The sequence below is a fragment of the Aythya marila genome, assembly GCF_965140915.1.
Source record: "Aythya marila genome assembly, chromosome: 5".
Classification (NCBI taxonomy): domain Eukaryota; kingdom Metazoa; phylum Chordata; class Aves; order Anseriformes; family Anatidae; genus Aythya; species Aythya marila.
Genome location: NC_139046.1, coordinates 61,421,984 through 61,445,869, shown reverse-complemented (window position 1 = coordinate 61,445,869; position 23,886 = coordinate 61,421,984). Strand labels below are relative to the sequence as shown.

Here is a 23,886-nt window from a genome sequence, read left to right as displayed (position 1 = left end):
AAATTAGGGGAAGAAAAAGGTCATGGGGAATCTCATTTAGAGTGAAGCTTCTGCACACTATTGAAATATTTATGTATCTTTGTGTACTAAGTGTACAGCTTAAGGACAACTCAGTGGCAGTAATTCTCTACTCTTGAGTCTGAAAATAAGTGACAGAAAAGTTATTCTAAAAGATCAGAATAAGAACCCATTACTGCATTTCAAAATTCAAATGACGATTTCTGTGTAAGAAAATGGTTTCCTAACCTTTCTAAGTACAGAAGGCAGACAGCATTTCTAAACTTAACAAATAATTAAAACAATGATATTCTTACAACTTTTGTATGGTAACACCAGGGTCCTTTTGTTTTCTGTATTTTTAGTGGCAAAACGCAGATGTGGCCAACTGCAGTAAAGCACTAGACCTCTGATCAGACATCACAGGGAGAAATTGAAACAGCAAGCCTGAAAAACAGCGCGAGATGTAGGAACAGAGACCCACTAACTCCACTGTTGTACTGGAGCCAGGATAGCTGCAGACCTATTTTGCTTCCTCTCAATGAAATTCCAGTAAAAGAAAGAGCAAAACAGGGACTTGCAAGACACAGAGATTACAGATTTTACACCTGTTTTTGCCAACATCCAAATTCATCGAACTCAATTATAAAAAGTCTACAATCTATAGCTATAAGAATTGTGCTCCTCTTTCAAAAGCAAACACGTTTGCTAGCTATTCTCTATTCTGTTCTTCAAATAAATAAATAATAAAAAAAAGCCTCTATTAATATTACAAATACACAGGTGAAGTCATGGTTAGAATTTTCTGTGTTTCATCAGTATCCCTCTCCTAATGAACTCATCCTCATGTCTTTCAAACAAGAGACCCTCCCTAGGCCAGCTGTATACGGCCAAATCTATCCCATTCTGTTTTAGTAAAGTAAAATCTCTAGAGAAAGTCAGCATCGAAACAGATGTACTGTATTAGTAAGCTGAGCTGCCAACATCACAGTGCACTGGTTATGCATTGCTAAGCAACCTGAAAATACACAAAAAAAAAGAAAAACACACTGGAAGTAACCCTGAGGGTGGGCCAAAATTGCACGGCATCATTTTTATGATAAAACCTGCAGACAGATCTCCATTATTTTCTTCCTCCTTACATTTTTTTTTTTTTTTTTTAAACACAACACTGTATTAACATTTATCACTTGTGAGACAGCACCCTCTGGTGTAGCAAGACATGAAAAATTTAGGAACCTTATAAAATACCTGAGTTTGTGTCATGGCACAGCTAACTGATAGGTGTCACTGTGTGGGCTGCCCAAGCCGTGGATTAACTGGCCATCTTCCCAACAGAGCTGCAGCTCTGCGCCATAAAGCCTTTACATGAGGCCTCACGCTTCTAACGGATGTATTCAGGTGTCTTTACAAAGCCCATTTCCAAATCTTCTCAAACCTCAACACACAAGGTAGGTTCCTCTACGACCTGGTTTTGTTTCGTATCACCTACCTTCATGTTTTATTGGGACGACTTCTTCCTCTCCTAAACAACAGCGTTGCTGATATTGTGCCTGACACTATGTAAGCATTCCTGCTTCTCCGGCACCATCTGAACAGAACAGAAATTTAAATCCTTACCGAGCCCTGTCAATGAAACCTGCCTGACTTGCAGCAGCTGCACCTTAGGAGCTGGGGCAAAGGAGCAACCAGATTCCTGCTTTGCCAGCACTGCGCCATGTAATGACTTTTTACAACTTCTAATGCAAAAGCAAGTTGTCTTGCTCTGTTTATTCCTGATGGCAATTTCTTCCTGTACTTGCTATCCAAGTTTCTGAAACTCAAGCATCATGTATGCAATACGTACTTACTGCTGCCCAAAGAACAGGTTACTAACCTCCTCATATGAAGTGTTAAAAAAATATAGCAGAGCCACAGATCGAAACTATCCTTTACTAAATTTTGCTGCAATGAAAAAGTTGTAAGTGGATCCTAAGGTAGGATGGTCTGTGTAAGATATTTCTTTACATGTGCAGAACATGGTTCTCTAATACCTGGAAAACGTTTACATTAATACTTTTCAACAGGAATTATTTCAGAGCCCTTGTTCTCTGAAGAACAAGAGGTTTTTTTAAAGTGACCAGTGGTGTATCCGTGGTTCTTGTGCTCCTGGCTTCCCCAGCCTGTAAACGGTTGTGGTAGTTGTCCCAAGTACAGCTGTCGTGAGCAATGGCAACTGAGCTGACCCCACACGTCTGCTCAAGAGCACTGGAAGACCAGTGGGTCACCTCTCTCCAGTGACACAACTTAAGAATTCTGTCTTTGTACACAGACAGACAGAGAATCTCTCAGCTGATCTCTCCTCAGGGCACAAAAGCTATTTTAAAGAGGTGTTCTGAACCAAAACCAGCCTATAATTTGAGTTACTGAGCAAAATCTGAGCCCATTCACAACAGGACATATCTAAACAGGACATAATTGCATTCTAAACTTTAGATAGGAAACAGGCATCTAGCTTGTTTTTTTTTTTTCCAAAGTGTTCTGGTTACTGGCAAGAGTCATACTGCCAATAAAAACTTCTGCACGAGATCAATTCTGTAGGAGAGCTATTGAAATACATGACAGATGGAAAAGGAATCCTCAAGTCAGCTTGCACTGAACAGGTGCTTTCATGTCCTTGCATAAAGTCCTGACAGCAAAAGATATCCTAAACTAAGTTAAATTAATTGACCCTGTCAGTTGATTTATTAGTCACATGAAATATTGACGTTTACACAAACAAAGATCATTTTCTATTCTCCAAACGGGACTACAGATTGTGACTGAAACAAGGCTTGGAAAACAGATACTGGGAATCGTTCTCCTCCTTCAAAAACATCCTTCCTTGGCTGCAGTCAGCAAATCCCTCTCATTGTGCCAGCATTCATGCAGCTATTACCATCTCTGCTAGTGCCCTGCTAATCACGATGCCTTTGCAGAGATGAAATCATTCACTGGAGCCCCTGGATTTTCTTCTCTCTTGGTTTGGCTTAAAATAGTTGAGAGAACAAAATCCCTCTCTTCCCCTCCATGAAAAGCAGCATACCCATGTACACAGAGTTTCAAGGGAGAGCAAACATAACATCTTTCTATACTTTTCTCCCATCATCCCTCCCAAATTTACAACATACTAAGCAACTAAGGTGATATTCTGATTATCTGTAATATATCCCTGTGATTCTGGCGTAACTTCACAGCAGGCAATGCAACCGCTCTGAACTCCCATTGCTGTGAGATCATGTAGAGACCTAACTTCATTATCAGGGCAGAGCTGCATATGCAGGGCTTCAGCTCCTGCTGCTATGCAGCACATGCACTGGAACTTGCATTAAAAAGCATAACAATGCCAGAACCCAAAAGGCATTTAAAAACATGCAAAGCTCACTGAAGTCACTCAGCGAAACCACATTACACACACTTACCACCTCTAACATTTACTATGAGCTGGATTCTACCTACTATTGCAGGCAAAAGTTTTAAGTCACATCATAGTAATTAATATCAACAGTATCTACTACTTATATCTGAGACATATTACTGTGACTTATTCAGTGCTCGCAGAAGCACAAAAGGAAATAAGAACCTTCAGAAGTAGCTTTAAAGTTTTTTTTTTTTTTTTTTTCTCTGCTCAGACATTAAGATATGGCAACAGCCTCTCTTATTTATAAAGACCTTTATCATATTGCATGTAATAAGTGTGTGTGCCCATGTGAAAATAGTAAAATAAGCCATAGCTTCTGGAAGTCACGTATGTCAAATTCAGAATATTTAATAAAAGACACAGGCTTCGCATCTGTTACTGAGAAGCTTGTACACAAGTATATACACTGGCGTACACTAATGCAAATTTCGGTACAGGCCACTAGATTCAGAATGGCTTCCACTGCTAATGGCTCAAAAAATAATAAATACTGACAGCTGACTTCTGTTGACTTTGTGATTTCTATCACAAAGATAAAATGTACTCAGAATTCAGAATTGAGCAACTGTTTCAGTGCAATGCTTCAGACGTTGACAGGTCTTTTTTTTTTTTCTTCACACTATGGACAAACTATACTCTTCTAGCACCTAAGCTTAAAAACAGGATAGGAATGAAAAGGAACTAAGTGAACATAACACTTATATGGAGAGATGAAAGTGAGCTGGCAAAAAGTAATACTGGGAAGAGTAGACAATGAAATATTTGTATGAATGTCACTCATTAGCTCAGGTTTAGCATCGTACTTTTAAAGCTATCCTTTAGCTGGATAAAACACAGCAGCCTGGAGTCTTTCATTTCCGATTTTACATGTGTGCTCTATCCTGTCCTTACTCAGAGTGCAGAATAGGTACTTTCATCACTGAGGCCTTACATGGTTTGGAAATCGGCTACTCAGGATACTAATTCACTTCTCTTCTGTCCTACTGGAGCAGGACCACAGCTGTTCAATTTCATCAGGAGGACTTTCTGCCAGCTGGAAGAGTTGCGTTGGCTCCGGAGGCTCTTCTGCAGAATTAATTGCTTACAACAATTTAACAAATTCAGATTAATGCTCAACAGATTCAGCTAAATGTATTTTCAATCTAATGTGTACATGCTTTAATCTACTGCTAATTTGCATAACACTTAGTAGCCAAATGGTTTTCATATCCTGACCTGAACTCCACTCACAATTCTTCCTTTTCCACAAATCCTCAACATGGTTCAATTCACTGCTTTTCAACGCAAGATCACTATGAGTCTCACTCCTTCCTTCCTCAGCTCAAATACATGGCTAATGGCTGCATCCACTGAAAACACTGCTTACATTTCTACAGCTTTAATATTGCAAGTTGCTGTCTTTCTTGCTTTTAACTAAAAAACAAACAAACAAAACCACAACACTGAGGATGTTATGATTCCTGTGATGGTAATGTTCCAAAAGAGATTTAAATGCTAAGAAAGTTTAAGATTCTACTGCTTGCTGGAAATGGATGAGTTTTAACAGTGTCCTTTTCTGATATTATAATCTTGTCTGTGCCAAGTGATTACATTACTGAACCAACCATTAAAAAGATGCAAAAGATGCAGCCTTTGATGTAGTTGTCAAGCATATACTACTACATTAGAGTATTTTAAGTGCCATGATCACGTTCATGTAATTTAGGCCTAGTCATTACTGTAAACACTTTCAGAAAGCAAGAAGCATTTTCCTAGAGTATTAAAATAACCCAGGCTGAATATTCAGTACTAATCAAATACCTAATTTTTAATTTACACACAAGACAGTATAGGTATAATTTGTTTATTGTACTGTGAGCATCAGTATATATTAGAGACAAAGAAAAGATGATGTCCAGGACAAAGGAAAAAAAATTAAGTTTTGCTCAGTATCAATCATGAAGAACCTATAAATTATCTGCTGGAATGCTTTCAGCTCAAAAGCTTGGCTTCTACAATTACAGAACACTGAAGAATATACGATGTTCTGGATCCCAAAAGCCACATACCTACAGTTAAATTGTGAAAGACCTGAAAAGACATTAGGTAAAATTTATAAACTTGTTTTCTTCTGAGACAGATTGATCTTATCTCCAAGGCTCAGAGCCATTCCCTGTAAGGAAAAAGAAAGAAATTTATGACACTGATAATTAAAAAAATAAATCACTTTATCTATATTAAAGTGAAGTTCCACATACAGAAACCTATGAAGCTAGTGGCATGGGAAACAAAGTATTTCTAACTGTCCACTTAGTTACATAAATTCTAGTGCACACCTTCTTACCACTAGGTAAAGGCTACTAAGCTTGCCTTCAATATAAGATGCAGAAAAATAAATAATTTTAAGCCTTTTGACTTTCTACTCATTGGAAGCACACTCCCACTGGAGAAATTACACCTGTTAGTCCAATTACTCAAATTCAGCTTTTGGAAGTCTCAGTGCTGATAGTAGCATTTAACACATCAAGGCTACAGAAAATAATTTCACTACAGAACCATGTTGCACAGAAACTAAAGAGTCAAAAGAAATTACCCAAGTAAATCCACCTAATCAACAGCAAAATGATCTGAAGATGAGATCAAGCTGGTATATGCAACCGAGTGCAGTCTTATGTAAAAAGGTCACTGTAAGCATGTTAAAAACATTAAACTACTCCAAAAGCTTTGCAATGACATCACAAACTAAAAGGTTTCTTTGTGAAAACTGAGACTGCCCTTTATTGTATGCTGTGTAAAAAAAACTTTTGTTAGTACAGTAGCTGTTTTGTTATTGAAGTTCTAAATCTCTGGTTTTTTGTCAGAGGGTAGAGGTTCTAAAATTCAAAGCAGACTCATAGATATGCCTTCAAAAAGCAATTCTACTAAGACTTCGGGTTTTGCTTTTTTTTTTAAAAAAAATAAAGAAAAAAAAGAAAAAGAACCAGTGAATAGCAATTAAATGCATAAAACTTCCTTTGAATGAGAAACCAAAATGTCTAGTTCAGTAGGAAAAGACTGCGAAAGCTCAGGGGGCAATTTATCTTTATTTAAATGCAAATGGAACACAACATCCTATTTGCAGTGCTATGGGTAAAGATTAAGAAATCTTGGTCCACAGACCAATTTTATGGTAACACACTCGGAGAGAAGATGTTTTATGTTATAAATACACCTAATTAGAAAGACATTTTGCCCCCTCACAAAATATTTGTAAGATAGTTTAAAAACTAAAGTTCATATATCCATCTAATCCAAATCTTTTCCCAGTTACCTAAGTACTAGAAATTGACTAACAGCCCCCAAAGTTGCAAGTTTTTAAGAGCGTTCAGTACATTTTCTCAGAAACGACAAGAAGAAACAGTGCTCATTACCTGACTCTTTGCACGGATTCGTATGTGACCAGTGACAGGAGCATCTGGTCCAAGATGAATCGGCTTTTCAATGCTGACATTTGCAAGGGCATCTTCTCCAAATATGGAACGCGCATAAAGATTGGCTGCCATAAAGCCACAATAACCAGAAAGTGCCTACAGAAAGCACATTTGAACTCTTCAGAAAGACCAAAATCCTTTATAAACAGGTTCTCATTCACTGTAGGTACAGCTAGACAGGTGTCAGTATTTACCATTTAAACTTCTGCTTTCACATACAGCTTTTTGTGAAACGTGCGAATCATGCAATGGAAAGCAGTGGTTGTCTTTTTGTAAAATTAAGACTGAAAGATACGCAACCTGTGTTATTTCTTAGAACAAGGTAGGATGACATTTTATGGTATTAGGTAATGAACAGCAAAAATGGTAAAAAGAGCAAGTATGCCTATTTTAGCTACTATATATGTATTTGATAATATCTGGTATACATACACTGTGTATCTTGGCAACAAACAGCTACTGTACATATTTTGTTTTACAGCAAAAAGGCTATATTATCAAAAGAAAGGTTAGCTTTGAGAGAGAAGGAAAGAACTTTGAACTACATAAAGAAGCTGTATGAAAACAGACGGTTCATCAAATCTGTGCATTCAGATTTTCTTCTAACTTAACAAGAAACATTTAAAGTGATAAAGTGACTCCATTTTAATAACAATTTGCTTCTTACTCGTTTCAGGGCATTAAGAACTTTGATGCATATATACTATTTTGTATTTTACACAGGCATTTCTAGTAATATGTGTAACTGATGCTAAACAAATTAAAGAAAAAAGCAAATGCACAGAAAAGGGTGTCACAAAAAGACTCCAAGCAAATAACTCACCTTCTCTGGAGTAAGGCATTTCATATTGGTTGACTTCAGTATGTGCTGCAAGTATTCATTTAGATCGATGATATTTGTATTCACAGTAACCTTCACAAAGAGGAAAAGAAAAAGGGCAATTACTTTAATCAGCAGCTCAGGCGTTCCTGAAACTACCCCTTCTTCGGTTCCCTATAAAAGAGATTGCAACTACATTTCTCCTCAAGGAATACCATATTGAGAGAGCTAGCTGGATGCCCCATCATGTGGTGGAATCACACCAAATCTTCATCTCCTGCCATCCACTCATTAAGGGGTGGAAATTACATTTTATTATTACATTTTAGAAGCTGTGTTAGGTAAATATGATATTCTGTTGTTGAACACACAGATTCTGTACAGCAAATCGTATACTTTTTTTCTGAATACAGTTTACATGTTGCCAGAAGACAAAGTGGTACCTAGACCAAAAGCTTGCTTTTAACCAATCATAAAATTACTTTCATCTTTCCCTTCTAGCAACAAAACTCCCTGGGCTGCCTCGACTTTCTCATACTGAATATTGTAGGTATTGTTTAAATTGCTTTTTAAAATCTATTTTAGAATTTGTTTCCAAATTGCTAAGGCTTCACATATCATTGGTTAAAATTTATTCACAAGTTGCCTTTCAGGCACTTATTTCCAGTCTCAAGTGAATGCATGTGAAGATATGTGTAGCAAACAAGGCTGTACAGTTTGTGTAAAACATCTCATTCTGTTTCAACATTTCTAATCCTTTCTTAAATTATATTGCTCTGTCATATGAGATTATTTTCTTTAAATCCTTATAAAAATGTCCTGAGCTAACAGTGTGGGCACCCTCTAGTACTAAGTGTACCCAGAATTTTGTGTGTATGCAGGTATTCTGTTTATCATCTGTAAGTATTCTGGATGTTATTGCTGTAGTAATAACAGTTATTCTGCTTGTAGGAATAAAGTTATTCTGCTTGGAAGCCATGGAAAATCCTGAAGCAAGACACATCATTTCAAGAAAGAGGACAGTGTATTTCAAAACTGGAGGGGCTCAACATTATGAATAAGTCTGCAGTCTCAGCAAAAATTAAAAGCTTTGCTATTTCACCTTTGGACTGAAACACACAGCAATCACCCTGCAATTGACACCTTCCATACAGGAGGTAAAGCTCAAAACAAGTACTTCTTTTGTAAGAAAAAAAGGTACTGCATCGCTAAACTTGTGAAAAATCAGAGAGCAATAAAAGAATGAGTTATTTGGGGCCAACATCCAATGCATTTTATCAACTATACAGGTTCTTTAAGAAAAAGAGACGCTTTTTATGTTTGGAGATAATCAGTGGCACTTACACAGACATGTAGACAATGAATGCAGCCAGAGCTATCTAGTGATAAACACAATATAGGAAAGAATCACTTGTATTACAGAAACATCTGAATGAGGTGTATATCCTGAGACAATGAGCCAATACAGAGCAAGAAACAAGATGCTAACTTATCCAGAAGAACCCAAAATAGCGTACAAAAAACAAAACTAACTTTGTTTTCCCACTCAAATTCTGCCCACATCTGTCTGAACTCCGCATCTGTACAGGAAGCTGGCTGGATGTAATCCATGATGTCAATGTGAATGTCACTGAGAACCACACAGTTTCTGTCGCTGGCAGCTCCAGAGACATCATACACTGCGATATAAAACAAAACACATTCATATTTTAAGAAGTGAGTCTGCAATAGATAAGGGTACCCAATTACCACCTGCCAGCTAACAACAGTCAACACTTGCTCAGCTCAGCGTTGATCTCCACCCTTCTCAGGAGCTTTACCCAAGTTGCCACAGAACTTTGAGTTAAGTGCATCAGCCTTTCAAGCAAGGCTGCCCAGCTCACTTTCAATGCAGAGACTTGGGTTCAAATCTTGCTGACCATCATTCTAAAGGCAGCACACCCCACCATGAGTGTACATAAAAGTGATACAAATTTAAAAAAACAAAAATTCATCACAAAATACTCATACACAGCAGGCCACTTGATTTCCTTCTCCAGTACGAAGTGTTTTATGTATTTATTTTGGAACTCATCGAGCCGTTAAGGAATGCTGCGTGTTAGTTTTGCACACACAATTGTTTACTTACCAATATTACCAAAAATGATTCCATTCTCTGTTGAAGCAACTTTGACATTAGCTTTAATGTTTGCAAAGTCATGTGGAGCAAGAGTCAAAGGAGATGGTTTTTCCACAAGTTTTAAGTCACCTGTTTAAAGAAATTGGGAGGTGGGGTGTTAGGAAATGTTACCAGTAGTCAAAAAATTAGCTTTTGGAACAACGTTTTTATTCTCTTGGGATTCAACAATAAAGCCTATAGAGCTGCACTAAATCCCATAAAGGCATTACTTTGTGTTTTTTGTTGTTGTTGTTTTTTTTTTTTTTTGTTCATTTCTACAGTTCCCTACCTAACAAGACAAAATAATTTATATTCCATTAAGAAATTTCAGTTAACATATTAGTGTACTCACCCCAAATCCACTGAAAACAAATGAAAACACCGACCTATATGGTCTTCAGATTAAGTCTGGCAATAGTTTTTAAACAAACAGCAAACTTAATTCTACCCTGTGCTTTAATCACCACCAACATCAAAATACCTAGCCCTGCCATCAAGTGCCTCAAACCCAAAGTTCAATGTTCGGCATTGCATGGGCTAAGCTATCTCAGAACAGGTCAAAGTATCCTTTATTCTGATTGTAACTGTTGTCAGGAAACAGTGAGAGCTATACTTTTCCTAGTCCATCAGCAACAAATTGTGAGAGACTCTTTAGTTCTATCAGTACAATTTGGGAACACAGCATGAACAGCAGCAGGTCTACACACACAGGAGTGATCCATCACATTAGTGGTTGTTTACTTTGTTGTGTTTTTTTTTCTTTTTTTTTTTCCCCCCAAGTTATCTGAAGAAATCAACTATTAGCTACAGCATTCCCCTTTACGGAGTCGATAAATAGAACGATACACAGAAACCTATTAAATAATATATTTTTATCTCTATCATTAGTCTTATCAAATGACTTAAAAACATGAGGAAGCTGATGTCCCTCAGTCATATTTACATCTACTAAAAGTATATAACATGTCCTCCAAGTCTGCTGTACACACATTTCAACTCCTGACTGCCAAAACAGAAGATAACTAACAGGAAATTGGCTACTCTTCTTGGATTATCTGCTCCAGTCCCAAACCTAAAAGTTTCTGCAGCCTCAGTATTGTTCAAACATGCCACCAGTACAGCTGTTAGCACAGGGAATAGTTTCAGCTGAGTACACACCGTATTCAAGCACTTCTGGATGAGCGCAAGAATCACCCAGGGCAGATTGTTTTTAGTGCCTCACATTTGCTCCATGCCAACCTGGATTTTGTCATCTTGCTCTACAGTAAAAGTACAATGAGGAATAACTACATCGAAAGCTTTCTACATATCAGGAAAAAGGGAAAATAGAACGCTCTTTTTCCAGGAGAAAACACACCGACAGTTCAAAATCTGATTACTGCGTGTGACATCTGATGTTATCTCTCAGTGCCAATAGATACAAGTATTCCAGCATTTGGAAGGAAAAATATTTTTAAGGGAATTAAAAAAAAAAAACAAACTTTCAAAATGTCAACTAGCAAGGATAAATTTGTAAGTATTTAGAAGTGTTTAAGTACCTACTTAAAACAGGGTGTCAGTACCCAGCAGCTCACCGTTGCCAAAGAGTTGCTTTGTTTCCACCAGTACTCCTTACCTAGTGTGGCGAGCTCTAGCGTGCAGTTCTGCAGAGTATCACTGGTCTGGTTTACCACAAGCACATCCAAAACAATGTCGTACTGGTTGACGTGCACGTACGCTTCTGCATAAACAGGGTCTGAGAAACCTGTCAGCTGAGTAACCTGCAAAGGAACAGAAGTTAAGGTGTTTTTCTCATAAACCATTTCAAAACAAGAAATCACGACAAACAATGCCAAATTAATACATTCCAAGTGAATTCGTTGGTTTTTAGCATGAGCCTCCAAAACAAAGAGAACAGGCATGCAAAGAGGCTTCAATTTCACAGAACTGTCTTTCTAGAAAGAAAATAGGCAAAATAACTGCTTCAGCTGAACATCATGAATTTAGTCTAGAAAATATATAAAAGTAACATTCTGGAAAACAAAATTCATATTTCTTGCATAAGCCTTCCAAAATAAACCAAATCATATGACTTATAGCTAAATCACAGTGATTTTCCATGTTATTCATACAAATGGATTTTTAATTCCATCCTTCCTTCCCTGTCCCCTTGTGTACACACTACAATTTGTAAAACCCTTCCAGATGAAATGTGTTCTGAACTGAATTCACAAAATCATAACACACACGTGGGTCTTTCTAAGCATAGCCTGGTTCATTAGTTCCAGCCTGCATCTCCCATAATTGATCCTGCACATGAGCAGCACAAAGGGAATATAATTAACGCTGACTTTTAGATTACCTTATTAAGTTTGGATGCAAGAGGATCAGCAGCCTCTTTCCTCTGTGTGTTTCCCATTGCTGCAAGAAGGCTGAGCTGAAACTGGTCTTCTTTTGAACTCATTTCGTTTTTAGCAGTAAGCTGCATGAAGGAAATGGGATCATCTGGCTGAACTGTCACATTCCTCTTCTCTGATTCTTTCTGCAAAAAGACAAATATTCACAATTTCACAATTAGTTATGAACCTTAGCGCAGAAAACAGTCAAATTATGACTAAATTGAACATAGTCAAATGGTGACATTTCTGGGACCTGCTTGGATGGGAACATCAGTAAAAAATGATTTTATGGTTATGTATTTATTATATCTCACCTTCTGGGAAAGTTTCTCTTCTTCTAGCTTGGCTGACAGCATGTGAGAGAGGGACTGTCTGCACTCTTTGTTGAAAATATCATTCATAAGTGGAGAACATTCTGACAAAACTTTCAGACACAAGGAAATACGATCTACATCATCATCTGTAATTGGCTTCTTGGGAAGAGAAGACTTTCCCAAATGGAGAATAGTGGCCATCAGCAACATAGCTTCAGCAATGAAGGACTGAGAAGGAAGACAAAGGAAAATAGAATGGAAAGTGGTTATTGCATTTTTACACAGCTTTACAGAAATGGTTCTTTCTGACTTATTTTGTAAACAAGTGCAAATTAAACTTGTAAATATCTATGGAAAAAACAATTTTTGTAGTTGTCTAGAAACAGAAGTACCATGACCTAAGAAATCATCTAGGCAGCACGTCTGGAAAGCAGTAGGCCCTATCTGCAACCCAAATTATTGCTACTATACAATTCTGTAATTGGCATATCACTCAGGACTTAACCCATTTCACATCTGCTTAAAAACCCACCAAATAACAACAAAAAAGAGACCAAACAAACAAACAAAGACCCAACCAGCTCTTCTTTGCAACTACAGAGAAAGCACAGATATGACTCACATTTTGTTTCTTCTTTTCCTGAACTAGTGACACATATCGTAAAGCAATCTTAGTTAAAGTTGTAGCTAGGGAAGCTGCAACAAAGAAATCGCCATCGAGCAGGAATCCTCGTAATGGAGGTCTGCAAAGACAGACAGTTATCAGAAAACTAGTTTTGGAAGATACTTTTTAAAATACTTATCTTCATGCATTAGTGTCCATGCTGTACAGAAAACAAGCTTGAAAGGTCTGAAGTTGTTTCCCCCCCCCCCCCCCAAAGTATTTTTTCCAGATGGCATATACAAGCCATGTCACCAATTCCACACAAAATACAGAGTGAAAGATGCATTGAGTAATCTCCACCCTGAATATCATAGCACTAAGGTGATAATGAGCACTCAAGACAAAGTAGCCCATCTGCAGTAATTAAGAAAATATAGCAATTGTCTTATCAATGAAATGAAATATAGCAGAGGTTAAATAATGCAAGGTGATACTAAGAAAAAAAAGAAACAGTTTTTACTCTAAAGGCAATACCTCTGCATCCAAATAAAACTGTAATGGAACTTCAAGTACACATTATAAAGAATTATATAGAATTCAAGATACTGTAACTAATACTGTCCTTTTTGATATGCAATAAGATTTGATTGCAAATATTCAGCAGTTGCGCAACTTCTTGCCAGATATCATCTATTTGAGATAATACCTTAAAAACAGGAAGTCACCTCAACCACTAAACTCTACATGAGAGAGAATACCACTTAAAAAACAAAACAAAACTGAGTACTCCCAGTTTAGTATGACATCTTAAATACCTGTCTTCTTCTTTTTTGGCGGGTCGGGAGCTACTTAGAGCACTCTGTGTCGCGTAAGTACCCATCTCTGTCACCAATTTCTGAGCTGGACCAACAGACACTTCTTCTTCAGGTTTTAGCTCACCAGCTTCTTTCTTGATCTCAGATTCTACAATCGGGATCTAAACACAAATAGGTAGATGTTGAAATATATACAGAAGCCTTCTGCCCACGCATAAACCTCATGACATTGCATACAATGCCTTAGATCCCTCTCAGAACTCACCAGACCCTGCAGTTTCTTGTGCACACACTATTATATCACAAAACCCTGTTCCATCTTAATTGATTTTTTAGCACACTGCATGTAGTAAGATAAACCACAAAAAGCTAGCATCATAAAACAAACACACCTCTCCAAGTGATCTGCGAACTTCTGTCATTACACTCTGTATATCTTCCTTTGTGCTGCAGTACTCTCCAAGGATCCACAAAGCTCCTCGATAAATCCTAAGACAAGAACAGTAATTTACTCATGCTTCAATGATAAATGTACATCAAGAGAAGCCACTGATAGCCAGGTGGCCACGACAAGGCCAGCCTTGACAAATTCAAAAGGATGCGATTGACAGAAAGCAAGTTTGATGAATAACTTTCATTCTTAATAAAATAGTAAGTATAGCAAATAAGATTTCTTCTCAGCTTCTAACTTATTCCACGTGTGCTATGATTGATATTCCTAAAATTAAATTTCATTATGATAAAAAATAACTCTATTGCACATTAATAGTCAGCTGTAATTTCTCCAATTACCTAAGACAAACTAACTTCTCATCAGACAGGACAGAGTGAAAAAAAAAAAGAAGTATGAGTGAAGATTAAGGAAAGAGTAGCAATGTTAAAGTTTTTTTTTTTTTTTTTTTTTCCTTTCTCTTCTCTTAACGACATAATGATGGAGCAAAGAATTAGAAGTATCCCATGTATTGGAAGAATCGCAAAGCAGTGTGTGACCAGGAGAATTTTCTGTGTAAGACTGAACCTTAGTATATCCATTACAATGCCAAGTTTTTAGTGCCCTGCAAGATACTCAGGATGCTTTGCAGATTCATATCTTAGATTTTTTTTGACAAATACACAAATATATACAAATATATTCCTGCTGCAATATTCCCTTATTAACTCTATTTCAACAAATATATCACTTCAGCATTGGCCTTCAACAATACTACCCACTAACAAATACAATTAACAGTTACATCATAGAAACAAAAGCTGAAGTGCTTTCCTTCATTCAATGCAACAGTCACCCGATCCATCTTATGTATTAACAGGCAAGAGGGAAACCATGCCTCTACAAGTCCTCTACCCCCGGCATCTATTGTGTGCATGGGCTGCAAGGCTGGCAGTACATAATTAATTACAGTACACATTCAATGCAAGAGAGGCATATGGTGCTCCAATATTGGTTTAGTATCCTAGTTGTGACTCACTTGACAGATTTAATTGCGTGAAACACTTCAAGCATCTTCTCAACGATAAGAGGTCTGAGGTTATCAAATCGCTGGATTGCTTCCCGCACAAATTCCAGCACATCAGCAGCTGCTGCTTCGTTGTTATCACTAAGGAACTCCATCAGCTAGCACAACAGAGTAAACATGAGCACAAAGAACAACAGTTATGTTTGTACAATTGTATTTCTTCTCCATTCAGATGCATATACATCTCTTATTTAATAAAGCTGAAGTCAAACAACCTTAAGTACATTTCAATCAGTTATCATAATCCACAAATTATTTTTCTTATTATAGAGATTGTTGCACTTTTTAGTAAAGGTACTTTTCAGCTCGCGTTCTTCAGACATTTAAAAATAAAAGTCTGAGATGACAGTAACTACAGTATCAAAAGCTCCACATCTCCTTAGTGATTAAAAATAGCATTGTTTATTGAAGCCCAATATTAGAAACACCTTAGCTTCACTTATTCTTTTGTGCAGGTGGTTAGCAAGTGTTTTGATACAGCTAGGACATAATTAAATGACGATAGAATTAAATGTTTCCATACCACTGGAATAACATTCGCAGCCATGTCTGGAAACCGAACACTACAGGAATGCAAAGTCCGAACAAGCAGCTGTCTGTATTTGTCGGTATCTTCATGCTCTGTCACATTATTAGTCTTAATGACTTCTTTTTTTAGAACAATCACAAGCTGCAGAAAAGATCAAATACAATTGAAGAGAGCCATGTATTTTTCCAAAGAATTAAAATTAATGTAATGAAACGCAAGTTATATATATTTTACCTCCTCCACATTTCTTGAAGAGACAAGATCCAGAGCCAGCTGAAGGGTTTTTTTGCGCACTTCCAAATCTGGGGTACTCAACACCCTGAGGATGTCCATAACTAAATCCTAAACAATAAAAATAATAACAGCTTTATTACTTCAAACGACTTCCTCCTCAGGCAGTTCTAATTTTTAAGTCCGTAACGATTTCCAAGGACATTGGGGAAACAGAGTATAAAATATACTAACAGAGTATAAAATATACTGACAAACAAGCAACATACTAGGGATTAGCAATCTCACAGTGTTCATTTAATGTATTTTAACATTTACCAGGCAAGCTACATAACTAAGTTAGGCAGCATTTACCATTGTTAGTTCTTATGCAAGCAATAAAAGCAGTGAGCCTAAGCATAAAAGGCCGTTCATTTAATTTCAAGAGTTATATCAACTGAAGGTTTAAATTTCAGAAGTACATTTTTCACTACGGTATCTTAAAACATTTAGGGAAGGAAAATCCTTCAAATAAGCTTGCAGGAAAAGAGAGCTTACATACCTGTAACACGCGTTCATGGGATGGATGCTCCTTTAATTCAACCAACCGATCCAAAACAATAAGTTTCACATTATTATCACTCTCTTTAATGATCAGATCTATGTAGCATTGGGCAGCTGCCTAAAATTAAAAGGATCAAAACCATTTTTTAAGTAACGGAGAGGAGAAGCAAGCACATTTTTGTGAGAAGGTCAGGAAAAGACAGCTTCTACTTTATTATTAAAGCAACTACTCAATAAGTTGGCACAGAAATGAACCTGAGAACAGTTTTCAAGCTTTCTGGTGAACTGTAAAGATGATTCCACCAGGTTGTTACAACAACCATACAGGAAGACTGACAGTGGCAGCAGCTTACAATATATAGACTTGGTTTCAAATTCAAGCAAAACCATAAAATAATAAATTTCTTTGCATGCTCTGGGTCAGTTCTTAAGTATACAACAGGACATGAAAATTATTTTAAAACAGATGCCAGTATTAGCATAAGGCTTCTATGACACCTTCTACGTACAATATTCATACTCAACAAAAACGACTACACTAAAGCAAGAAGGTAAGTATTGATACACTTTCTGACCTTTTGAAGCTATCTAAAATGTTTTTTTACTTTTAATCTAGACTACAATATTCTATTTTTGAACTTTCAATACAACTTTAGAATTTCTGTGTGTTCTTAATCAGCTGTACAAAGATAAATATATAAACACAAGGTCAAGCAATACTCATTGTAAATCTTCAATACTTTACATTTCCACCCTGGTCTAGAAAGAATAATATTTATGAGTAAAGAAAGTAATTCTATGTCTGCAAATCTTCAGCATTTGTCTACTTTGCTAAGTATGCCAAGAAGACTGCAGGTTGGTAGCAACTACTGGAACAGTTTGCACAGTATTCAAGCTTGCCCACAACCAAGTGAAGTGAAGTCCACTAGCCACAGGTCTGCAAAATACAGTCTCAGTATTTAAGGGAGGAGGGCAGGGACGACACATGACATGAAACAGACCAGTTTTAGAAGATATTTTGAGACAGTTTCAAATGTGAAGTGTCAAACACTCCATTTCACTGAAGCCTTCAGTCTTTAGAAGTACAACGTACAGCATACAGCATTATGTGACACTAAAAGCTACTGAAATGTCTGAAAACACCAAATTATACCTTGATTGCTGTTGGAGCACTGGAGAGTGTAACCAGTGTTCCTGCAGCTTCATATTTCACAGCAGGACTCGATGACTGCAGTAAGTTGTAGATGCAGCGAATAAACCGAGCCCTTTCTGATGGATTTGCATGACACACCTAGATTCAAAGAACAACGCATCATTGGCATATAAAGAAAAAAGAACAGCAACCATATAGTTGGTAGAATAGCAACTATCTTACTACGGGGAGAAAATCAAGCAAGAGTCGACAGAACTTTTCTGGAGATAAGAACAGATTTTTCCAACCCTGAATGACACTTTACAAAAGGTAATAAAAAGCTTTTATTGACAATTCTATGCAATGCTACAAGGTCTTGACGTGGACTAAGGGCTAGCTAAAAAGCCTTTCGCAACTGTGTCCTACCCTTCCATAAAGCAGTCTAATATAATCTAAAACATGCATCTATCTTTCAGTGTGCCACAATACATTTTCCTTTTACCTTATAAATTAGTTCAACAATAACCAACTGCAGTATGTCTCCAAATGTCTGGACCTGGTCAATACAGGTACTCAAATAATCCAGTGCTCGATCCTAAACAAATATAAGAAATTATTCTAAATTATTCTGAGTTCTCAGCTACATTTCAAAGAAAAATGCATTTTAAAAATTGGAACTGAACCACATATATTCAACCCTTCAAGTTTAAAAAAAAAATATGAAAAAACATTAAACCTAAAGAGCAAATTAATCCTTTTTGTATATATAGAGGGCAAAGAGACAAGACTAATTGGAATCAGGCACAAGATTCAATTATCACCAAAGTAACCAAAACACTGAACAGAAATCGCCATCTCTTTCCCATATGACTGCAAAAGCTACCTACAGAAGTAGATAATAGAGTATTTCTCAGTCTAGTTAGGCTTATTTGGCAAAACTGATTACAGTTTTCAGCAGCAATGTATGCCTTCTTCAAATACAGCAACTCTCCTTTTAAAGAAAGACAGCACCAACAATCTGCTTTAATTTATTTGCAGTTTAGAAATACTCCACAAATGGTGCAACACTGCCACATATTGTTGTGTTTTTGTTTGTTTTTAATGAATTTAAATAGTTTAAACTTCCAACAAACTACTGGCTAGTTACCTGCAACATTTTCAACTATTTAAACCAAATGAGTTTGAGGGCAGTTATCCTTACCTGATCTGCATGAATTAGCATCATAAATGCATTTCTTTTGCAGCTTGCATCCTTCTCATTCACCAGGAAATCATGGATCAATTCGGGAGCATCAGGTATAAGATGTTCAAAATTTCTTTGAAAAAAAACACAAGTAAAAGTAGTACTGGTGAGAGATAAAACACAGCTTTTAACTGCATATCCTAAAGACAAGAGTTTACAAAATTGAAAGAGGATGAGCAGTGATACATAGCTTTTGTGTAATTATTTGAAACTAATGAGACTCAGCATAAAAAATTACCTGCTATCATGACAGCTAAAACATCACCAGAACAATGATTTCAGTTTAGTAGTAATGTTTAGTCACACGGTTTAGGTGAAAAAAAACCAAACACTGCAATACTGCTTAGTATGTAACTGTAGTACATTAGGAATGTCTCACTTTAAATAAGTTTGTGTGTGTATAGTCCTATAAAGATTCTTCTGTATTTGTAAGTGCGGACAATGATTACTATTAATGAAGTTTAGATAACTAAGAAAGGCATTTATTTGCCATACTAATTAACCTGTGATATAAGGATCTTAGTCACATTTCAGATGGCAACAGCAGAACGTTTCACTTTTCCAAATTATGACTTTACAGGAGGAAAAAACAAACGAACAAACAAACAAAAAAATCAACCTTCTCCTTCTCCTCCCCGCTCCCACCAAATTAACAGCCACTGATGTATGTTGATGAGGTTTCCAAAGCTGCTAGCCATGGTCTTCTTTACCTACAACGTGAAAGAGTTTCTGGCATTTACCTATAAATCGTGTAAATTGCAAGAACCGCGTTTCTGCGCACATAGCTGTGACGATGTTCTAGGCACGCACGAATGGCTGGCATCAAAGGTTCCAACAGTTCAGCTTCTTTCAGCTTACAGAGAAAACGGAGTGTAGAGCCCCGGATAAACTCATTTGGGTGCTGAAGATCCTAAAACCAACAGGCAGCATATTTGAAATACCAGGCTTTGCATCCTAACCGTTAAGCTCAGATGAAGCTCTCCAGAGAAACCTCACTGTGACCTTTCGATACTTAAAGGGGTCTTAGGAAAAGACAGAGAAGGACTCTTTATTTGGGTAGATAATGATAGGACAAGGGGGAATGGTCTGAAACTAAGAAAGGATAGATTTAGACTAGACATTAGGAGGAAATTCTCCACTGTAAGGGTGGTGAACAGGTTGCCAAGAGAAGCTGCGGATGCCCGATCCCTGGAGGTGTTCAAGGCCAGGCTGGATGGGGCCTTGGCCAACCTGACCTAGTGGGTGGCATCCCCACCCCTGCCTGCAGCAGCGGGGTTGGAGTTAAATCATCATGAAGGTCCCTGCCAACCCAAGCCACTCTATGATTCCATGAACACGCTTGCTAGCCTTTGCCCACACCAAGCTTTTTGATGGTTCAAGTTCCAAATGTCTATGAGGACACCTCGTTGTCTTTTTATGAAATTCACCTTCTTAAAACACTGATATGTATTTTATATGACAGAAAATCATATACTTTATAGAAGGATGCTGCATGGGAACATGAGAAATGAAATAAGCAACAGGCCACCTTTCTGTAGGCATCGCACACGAGGATCATTTCTTGCAGAAGCCTGCCATCTGGAGTGGTCTTTGGCACTATCTCCCAAAAGACAAGCAGCAGTTTTTTGATGGTATGATCTTGAAGAGGCAGCACAAAGCGTATAATGGTCATCAGAAGCCCAGGCAGTTTTTCACCATTCAGAATCATAATGATTACTTTCTTCAAGGCCTCTGTCTTCAACTTGACATCTCCTTTTTCTAAAGAGGACAGAAAATTCAAGAAAGCAAATCATATTAATTACATAGTCGGGAAGACTAACACATCATGGTCAGTTAACAGGAATACCAATCTTACACATCAGAAGATTCCCCTGAAGAATGCAACACAGAATCCCAATAAAATTCACATCCTTACTTCTAAAAGCACAAAGAGGAAGAAAGAGATATTTAAACAGTGAGTCTGGAGTTCAGATTTATTCTTGTGATCAATATATTGGAATTTAAAGAGTTAAACAGATTCTACCACTGCTTCAACGCATTTAAACAGCATTTTAAACCAGAATACTCCAATGCAGTGCTACAACTCATTATGATATAATGATATCTAAATATCTAATATCTAAATCCACCCAGGTCTGTTGATGTATTACTTCACACAAAGACTGTAAGTGATTTTAAAGTTTTGCTCAGAATTAGAAGAAAAATCACATAAGATAACCACAACGAAGTTTCCCAAAACACAGCAAAAAGAAGAATTTACACGTTTTGGAAATCAACAGAACAACAAAAAAAAACGTAAATGGACTTCAGTTTATAAAATGCAAACAATATTCTAGCAAAAGTATCATGAGAGTACGCAAGGATAGAGCAGGCATGATGAAGTATCCTTCAAGTCATGGCCCATTACTTGCCTAGGTCATTTTTTAAGCTGATTTCAGAAGGTGGTTCTGAATCCATCGGGACATTGATTAACGTGTAACACACGTTCTCTGCAGCAGTCATGGTTCTTCCTTACAGATGTTTCCTCAGTGGAAGAATTGTTTTGACACAAATATCAGACAACCTAAAATCCAAGCAAATAAAGACATCCCAAAGTTAACAGAGTTTACTAACAAACAACACAAAAACAATTTTTGCAACTGACTTCATGATTTGAAGAGACTGTTGTTGGATTTCTTGAGAAGTCACCTTCAAAAGACTTCCCAACTTTCTGTTACACTAAAGCATTCCTGCTAGTACAAAACAACCCGGAGTGTGAAGTTTCTCAAAGGAAAAAGCAAACAAACAAACACAGAAATGAAAGGAATTTCTTCAACACCCGGAGCACAGTTAAAGGCAACTGACACAGACGCCCAACTGCAACTGAAGGCATGAAGCAGCTTTTCCTTCGTCCGCTCATCCCTCTGATCCTGGCTGCATTCCCACTACCTTTCTTGCACTCCTGTGCCACTCCAGGTAAACTGACCCAAGCTGCAAAGGCAGACAAAAAAAAAATCAGAAAAAAAAAAGGGGGGGGTTAAGGGGCGAGAAGCCTTCAGCCTATGAAGGAAGCTTTGAAGATGAGCACAAGACCTATCAGAGTAGAAACTGATGGTGGGAGAAAAGAAAAAGAAAGCATGACAAGGAGGAAAGCAGGACTACCCCTTTACCTGCCAAGAACCATCAGACCTGCCCAACTCTACTGTTTACCTGTTCCTATAAGTGCTGACATATTAACGAGGAAAGATTTTTTTTATTTTTTTTTTTAAACAGAGGAAGAGCATGTTACAGTTCTATCAAAGCCACTGTGTCTAGCAGCTGAGATTAAAAAAAAAAAAAAAGAACAATTAAGTTCAATTCTATTTTCCTGTTTGTTTCTTCCTTGTATAATAGACTTCTAAGATCAAAACAAGTTTTCTATTCCATTTATAAAGTAATGGGAAAATGCTCAAGTTTGAGCTTGCTCAGTTAATGCTATGGTACCAACACTAACAAACACAACAACTTCTTACTTATTACATATCCAGATTTGTGTTTTCTAACTGTGTGAAGAAAAACGTGTCAAAAAATGACTACTATATGCTTTTATTGCAATTAATTTTTGTAGTCTTAGTCTTAAGTTTCATAAATCATTACAACAAGCAAGATATCTTTTTACTCTACAACACGCTGCACGTATTTTAAAACACTGCATGAAAAGCCCACATTTCGTTTGTTTAATTGTTGTCACGACCAAATGCCAGAGCCAAAGGAACAAAGAGACCCCCATCGACATTTATGATTCCTCCAGAAGAGGGGAACACCAGGCTCCCCTGCTCAGGGCTGCGTCTCCTTGCAGATCCCCTTCCCTCTGAAGCTCAGGGACGTCCACCCCACAAGGCTTCCAGCGACACGATGGGTTAGGGAGTTGCTGCCTAGGGCCAGCAGCTCCTGCCCTTCTGTAAATGCTCCCATTTACCCTGCAGCCAACACCACCCCACTCCCAGCCGGGCTGCAAGCACCGCCCCACACTGGTGAAGGACAAGGCACCGTGAGACGTGGAGCTGCAGCTTTCGAACAAATAAACGGATGAGAAAAGCCATTATGAGACCCCAAATCCCTTTTTTTTTCCCCCTTTTTCCCACCAAACGGGCACCTCAGGCTGCGCAGTGCCACCGTGAGCCTCCCCCACAAGCACACAACGCGCGTGAGCGCCACAAACACCGTTAAAAAAAAATAAAATAAAATAAAATAAACAACACCGCGACCAGAGCCTTTTCAGAGGCCGCTTCCCTCAGCCCCAGCCGGCTGCGGCCGTCACCCACCTGCAGCTCCGCGCCCGCCTCGCCCGGGAGGCCTCAGCGCCCCGCAGCCGCCCCCCAGCGCCTCACGCAGCCCCAGCTCCTCCGCGGGGCCCTGAGGAGGAGGAGGAGGAGGAGGAGGAGGAGGAGGAAGGGGGAGGCAGGGGAAGGGGCGAGCTCCGCTCCGCTCCCGTCCCGCTGTGCGCGGCGCGGCCCGGCCCTGCCCGCCGATGGCTGACGTGGAGCCGCGCCCGCCCGGCCACATCGATGCTACGGCGGCCGGCGGGGCCAGCCCGCGCCGCGGCAACGCGGAACGGGCCGGGGGGAGGCGCCGCAGGGCGGCCCCGCCTCCTCCTTCCCCCCGCCCGTCAGGGATGGGCGGGAATGGAGGGAAGCGCCTGACAAAGCGCCTCAGGCCCGGCCCGCCCTTCCTGCTCCCCCTCAGCGCCCAGACCCGC

General features: G+C 38.3%; 1 protein-coding gene across 1 annotated transcript; it reads right to left on the bottom strand.

Annotated features, from left to right (window-relative positions):
- Positions 1-5,265: 5,265 nt before the first annotated feature.
- On the bottom strand, positions 5,266-23,734 carry COPB1 (COPI coat complex subunit beta 1). Its single transcript, XM_082760948.1, has 22 exons — positions 23,453-23,734; positions 21,581-21,732; positions 20,698-20,927; positions 19,910-20,079; positions 19,128-19,242; positions 18,429-18,521; positions 17,948-18,085; positions 16,793-16,912; positions 16,255-16,362; positions 16,015-16,161; positions 15,444-15,589; positions 14,367-14,463; positions 13,975-14,135; positions 13,178-13,298; positions 12,556-12,783; positions 12,205-12,384; positions 11,479-11,623; positions 9,834-9,953; positions 9,239-9,384; positions 7,709-7,798; positions 6,826-6,981; positions 5,266-5,588 (listed from the first exon to the last, which is right to left on the bottom strand). The coding sequence occupies exons 2-22, from the start codon at positions 21,669-21,671 to the stop codon at positions 5,529-5,531; spliced, it is 2,862 nt and encodes a 953-aa protein (XP_082617074.1). The 5' UTR covers positions 21,672-21,732; positions 23,453-23,734; the 3' UTR covers positions 5,266-5,528.
- Between the last annotated feature and the right edge of the window lie 152 nt (positions 23,735-23,886).

Bases quoted from the DNA above. Each gene is read 5' to 3' on its own strand.
- COPB1 (XM_082760948.1), bottom strand. From the start codon at position 21,671: ATGACTGCTGCAGAGAACGTGTGTTACACGTTAATCAATGTCCCGATG. The intron at 18,522-19,127 runs GTAAGGATAACT...ATATTTGTTTAG, and splicing joins TGCTAATTCATGCAGATCAG to GATCGAGCACTGGATTATTT. The intron at 7,799-9,238 runs GTTAGTTTTGTT...CTCTTTGTGAAG, and splicing joins AATTTGAGTGGGAAAACAAA to GTTACTGTGAATACAAATAT.